General features: G+C 34.8%; 1 protein-coding gene across 2 annotated transcripts in view; it reads left to right on the top strand.

The window, feature by feature from the left end:
• The window catches only part of LOC115223199 (neuropeptide Y receptor type 2-like), a 162,973-nt gene extending 157,169 nt beyond the window's left edge, over window positions 1–5,804 (top strand). For both annotated transcript variants that reach the window (XM_029793656.2, XM_036512167.1), the window contains one exon: window positions 4,161–5,804. In XM_029793656.2, coding sequence (XP_029649516.1) covers window positions 4,372–5,583 — 1,212 coding nt within the window. In that variant the 5' untranslated portion in view covers window positions 4,161–4,371 and the 3' untranslated portion in view covers window positions 5,584–5,804. The remainder of the gene's footprint in view (window positions 1–4,160) is intronic.
• Window positions 5,805–6,391: the final 587 nt, after the last annotated feature.

Below are 6,391 nucleotides of genomic sequence, written 5' to 3'. Positions count from 1 at the left end.
CTTCGTCAAGTATACACGTGTCTGCGGAAAGCTCGGCCACTTACACGTTAATTTCACGAGCGGGCCGTTCCGTTGACACCCGGAAATTTCGAAAAAAATCACTAGAATATTCCTCGTGCCATTCAGTAACAATTTTAGCTGTGCGAATTGATGTATTATCATCCTGAAAGACTGCGTTTCCCTCTGGAAGCAATTCCACATAGGATGAATTTGATCAGATAAAATGCTTAAGTCGTCTTGACTATTAATTCTGCCAATAAGAGAAACCACCGTGACGGTGGATTCCAAGATAAAGCCTCCCAGATCATCGCAGATACTCCCTCATGTTTAACAATTGGAAGACGGCAGTCTGGGTCAAATACTTCTTTTGGTGGTCTCCACACGTATACTCAACTGGTGGTCGGAAATAATGTACAGGATGACTCGTCTGAGAAAGAAACATCCTTCCACTGCTTTCTTTTCAATGATAGATATACATCGCTTATGGAATCCATACCGAATATCCTGATCCACATTCTTGGCTATTCTAGAAACAGTGTAAGAAACTACATCTCTCTCTCTCTCTCTCTCCCTCTTTATATTCTCATTTCCGCAACGACCGTACTTCAGGTTTCGGTTGTCATACACTGAATATATCACCATCTTAATAATGTTGTCCCATATATCATTTTTAAGCTGTAGGTTCTAATGAAAGGGGAAAATTTGAAACTATTTTAACAAGTCAAATGACAACTTACATGTAACGCGAAGCAAAGCTATCAGACTTAGAAATAACAAGCAACTAATTCGAAACATTGCCTTCAGTCTTAAAATCAAGAGCAATTCATATTGTAGTAGTAGGGGTTGTATTTTGAGATTGACAATAAGGCATTATTATTGCTGACAACTTCCATCCTTTTTATAGGGAGAAGCTGAACGGAAGACTGTTCAGGTTTAAACAAGAACAAAACAGCAATAACATCAAGTGAGATGAAAGGTGTTCGAACCGTTGTTAAATAGTGTATATTTCTTTACTACCCACAAGGGGCTAAACACAGAGGGGACAAACAAGGACAGACAAAGGGATTAAGTCGATTACATCGACCCCAGTGCGTAACTGGTACTTAATTTATCGACCCCGAAAGGATGAAAGGTAAAGTCGACCTCGGCGGAATTTGAACTCACAACGTAACGGCAGACGAAATACCGCTAAAGCATTTCGCCCGACGTGCTAACGTTTCTGCCAGCTCGCCGCCCTATAGTTAATAGTGTAGTACTGCATAACACATAAATTTATTATTAGTTTATGGACACTTTAATTATTACAGACAGAAGCTTCTCAGTATAGATCTATACTCTTCTGGATTACACATTATTTCACTAATTGTTTGGAAAGGTTTGAAAACCGGTCGTCGATCTTACTGTGTATGTAGAGCAACTCTGCGCTAAAGTTCTAAATAGACAATTACTTCCCAACAGTGATTAATTGTAATTACTGCTGTGGAATTTTATTGCAATGTCTCAATTTTCTCATCTACATTGGAATCAAATGAGGCGGAAATGCTTTAAGAAAGAAAAATAATTCTAGAAATAAATTGTTGCAAAGGATTTAGGAGCTTCTCCGGAGAACTAATTGTGCGTACCTTCCTGACGTAAAGGCGTCGTGCTTGGAATTAAGAAAGTAAGATGTCTATTACTTTCTCTCCATTATTTTGTTAAATCAGAAATGGTTGAATAGATTCAGAAGATTTCACAGAAGAAAGACTGCAATAAAAAAATGATGAAAAGAAATCTCCTTATTCCTGGCGATGTTGTGATAAATCTCAAGTGGTTATAATCACGTTTTGATGGCCCAGTAAATTCAATCATACTGGTTAGGATTTTACCACTAGTCTAGCTACTTCAGTATTCACTTCCATGTAAATGATTTTAAATCAGCGAGTGGGATGCAGGAATCTGAACTGCAATAAAATCATATCGCTTTGGCAATGCGGATTAGCTCAGGTAGCATCAGAATTATTGGTGCGTATCTGCTTCGGCGAGAGTAATATATCTGTCTCTCGTTTGTTGATAATCATCCAACAGCGGATATGTATAAATGTCTCGAATACCTTTGATGATTAGGCACTCAGTGTTGGATGTAAATTTGCTTCCTTTGTTTAGACTATCTCCATTCAACATACAAATATAAATTGCAGGAGGATTTCATGGCTTTGATTATTGCTATCCAGTGATTGAGATAAATTGTTCTTCCATATCTTTTGATGAGAGTATTCCACTGATATCAATAAATTTTCAGTGAACGGTTATTATTTTCTAACATTTTACGCCCTTTTTCTTCTCTCAGCATTGAGCTTTCTACTATCTTATTGATTTTTGGTTAACCCTTCACGTTTTCCAGTGAAGATATCATTCCCTGTGTTTATGGCATTTCTCAACTTCTGGAGTTATAGTTATAAATTTATCTTCAGGTCTGCTGCCTTAATCCATGCTTTTTTATTCTTAACACTCCAAGGAAACTAACCAATAATGTTTCTGTGTAAATATATGTTACGTAAAAACAATAGCTATGTCAACGCAGTAAAATCCACTATCATCTTCAGTTATTTTTATATTTTGGTGGGTTGAGGTTTCTTGCATTTTTAGAATAATTTATCTTTTACATTTGTTTTGGATCTTCATTTATTTTTCCAACTAAATTTCTACATCGCCGTGATCATCATCGTATGACATCATATCACTCAACTTGTAGCACCAAAACTTCTCCCGTTCCATGAAACGGAATCATTGCATTGTTATTGCTCACATCACCGCGGTTACTGGTGCCGTCAGAAATTAGTACAATATTCTTGTGCAGTTTCAATTTGCATTTTCTCAGAATGCTTCTCACTTTTCTTCACACTCTCTGCATATTTGTTTGTGGAATATCATTCTGTTAGATGACGTCTCGTTGACAGTTGCGGACGGTCGACTTATAAAGGAGATCAGACACTTTTAGAATGTTGATTGTTACATCATGGCGTTATTATTTCTCCTACATATTTCACTATAGCAAGTTGAGCACTACGACACCTTACTTCCCACATCTGATATTACGCTTACTAACAATTCAATATTTGTCATTCTTTCTTCTTCAATTTGATAAAGAGGTGCATAGGATAAAAAAATATGCCCGCTTTACCAATATCTCCAATTACAGATGTCAGAAACAATTATTTTTCAATTTGTTAGAAACATATAAATTGCTAGAGGGAGGCAAAAACTGTTTTTCATTTGAAACTTGGAACGACGAAAATTAAACACGGATGTAATAGATCGAATTACATTGTACTTCACCAACTTTAATAACAGTAGCGTTCAGCCCAACTGTCTCAGCAGTCGCGCGACTTGCTGGAAATACTAATTAAAAGTCCATCTCACATCTCTCCCTCCACCCTTTACATCGGGAGAAAAATCATTGGATGAGCTAGCCACACAGACTCTCTAATACAACAGAATGAACACTTATTTAATACCGTTAATATTATGTTAGGTCTTTTAACTTGGGGTTAAACGATATCACACGCAGGTAGACGGTATAGTAAGGGATTCGAATGAACTAATGAAGCTTGATAACAACAAACATGATAGTAGATCTACCTTAAAACTGCAAATATTAAAAATGATACATGTCTATGATGCCTTGCTCTTCTTCAATTTGATAAAGAGGTGCGTAGGATAAAATACTATGCCCGCTTTACCAATATATGAAATTACAGATGTCAGAAACAATTATTTTTCAATTTGTTAGAAACATAAATTTCTAGAGTTATTACTTCTCCTACATTCGTTCCGAGGTCGAATTTGCTGTTCATCGTTTCAGGGTAAAGAATATAAATAGCAGTTAAACACTGGGGCTCATGTGATCCACTTATCTATCGCGTAAAATTGCTGTCCTTGTGCCAAAATTTAAAAATTATATTGAAAATGTTGATGGTTATGTTTCTCATATTTATCGATCCTATCACAGTTATGTGATAGGATTTATTGAGGTTATCGTAAACGAAGGAAATAGTTTGTATTTCGTGCGTTTAGGCTGTTGTATAGTGTTCTTTTGATTGAAAATATAATTTTAAAACAATTGTAAGTTATGCCTCATTATGAATAATTTTAAACGGGTGAATCACTTTTGTATTTTTCAGATATTTACAGAGTGAAAAATCAAAGAAAAAGAAGAAAGAAGAAAAGAGGAAAGAAAACTACTGACAAAAAAAAAAGAAAGATAAAAAACAAAAAAAGATTGAAGGAAACGAACGTGGTCAGGATAAAGGAGCGGGAAATTTTAAAAATCAGAAAGGGCATTGTGATTAAGAATAAATCTGTCTACTTATCGGACTGCTTACAACAATCAAAATGAATAGCAGTAACAGCAACACGGCTTATCCGGATGCATATTTCCCCAATGACTCGTTTAATGAAACCGAAAGTCATATGGGGAGACCTAACCTGATTATGTGGCAGCCCTGGGTTCAGGCCTTATGTATTCTGCTGTATAGCTTAATATTTTTGCTTGGATTATCCGGAAATTCTCTCGTTGTCTACGTGGTTTTGAGAAACCGAGCAATGCAAACGATTACAAATATTTTCATAACGAACCTTGCTATATCCGACATCCTCATGTGCTTACTAGCTGTGCCCTTCACGCCTATAGGATATTACATGACGTCGTGGGTTTTCGGAGAGACAATGTGTCACTTGGTCCCTATGACATTAGGACTGAGCGTTTATGTTTCGACTTTAACCTCGACCGCCATTGCAATCGATCGTTATTTCGTTATCGTCTACCCATTTCGACCCAGGATGAAAAAGGTCACTTGTTTACTTCTGCTTATAGCTATTTGGATCATATCCATCTCCATATCTTTGCCGTTAGGCATTTACCAGCAAGTTGATACAAAGGAAAACGGTACAATATACACATGTGAAGAGAACTGGCCCCGTAAGCAGTCACGACAGTTTTTCACTTTGACAAGTTTGGTACTTCAATACATCGTGCCTTGCTGTATTATTGCTTACTGTTACACCAAAGTCTCAAATGTCCTTAAAATGAGAACCAAAATGAAAATTTCAATGGGTTCAAAATCCCGAGAAAAAGATGAACTTGAAATTAGAAGAAAGAGACGGACCAATAACATGCTAATTGCGATGGTCTCGATATTTGTCTGCTGTTGGCTACCTTTAAATATTTGGCATTTGGCTACAGAGTACCAAGAATTTCTTGAAAAGTGGGAGTATTATATATTAATATTCTTTATTGCTCACATTATTGCCATGAGTTCCACAATGTATAATCCGTTCTTATATGCTTGGATGAACGATAATTTCCGTAAAGAGTTTAAAACGGTTGCCCCATGCCTATTTCCCTCGTCCCCCGAGCCAACCTCAAATGGTAATTTCACTCAATATACCAGCATTGTTGAATCGCATCCACCAAGCCACTATAACCCTCAATCAAATCGGAAAAACGAAAACGAAAACGAAAACGAAGGTCCAGCAAATGCATATTTTGATTCCAATACAGAGAAAGTTCATCTAAACATTGAAGAAGATGAAGAAGTAGCCTAAAGAGGAAGTTCTGTGTTTCCGATTTTCAAGTGAGAGGGCTTCAAAGTCTGCTTAACGATTATAATGATGATATACTAGAGTAAGTTAAGAAATGGCATGTTTGGCATCGACTCTTGAAATATTCTTGTTAAACCGACCCCAAGCCAATGGTGTTTTTCGAAGGCAAAGTTCTAAAAAAATTGCTTGGATTGGGATAACATACGTACAGAAAAAACTGAATACATGCATATACATCTATATGTATATATATATGTATATATATATATAGATATATATATATATATATATATATATATATATATATATATATATATATATAGATATATATATATATATATATATATAATATATATATATATATACATATATATATATTATATATATATGTATATGTGCTTACATGAAATGACCGACGACAGAAAATATATATATTAGACATAGAGCCTATATGTATATACATAAAAAAAGAATATACATACATACTTGTATATATGTATATATACATATATGTATACATGTATATATATACATATATATATATATTATATATATATATATAAATGTACACATATGTATTATGTATATATATAAATAACGTATATATATATATAATGTACATATATATATATATACATATACATATATGAAAATATTTATATAATAACAAATGAGTGTATAAGTTACGTGCAATTTATATACATACATAATGTGTATGTATGCATATATTCACGTGTGTGTTTATTTAATTCACACCGGTATATAACATCTCTATCTACGACATTGTTTTTTGCAAAGTTCTAAGTCAGCC

Source organism: Octopus sinensis, linkage group LG22 (genome assembly GCF_006345805.1).
Source record: "Octopus sinensis linkage group LG22, ASM634580v1, whole genome shotgun sequence".
In the NCBI taxonomy this organism is placed as follows: Eukaryota; Metazoa; Mollusca; class Cephalopoda; order Octopoda; family Octopodidae; genus Octopus; species Octopus sinensis.
Note: the sequence above shows the minus strand (reverse complement) of the source record. Positions and strands in the feature narration are given on the sequence as shown.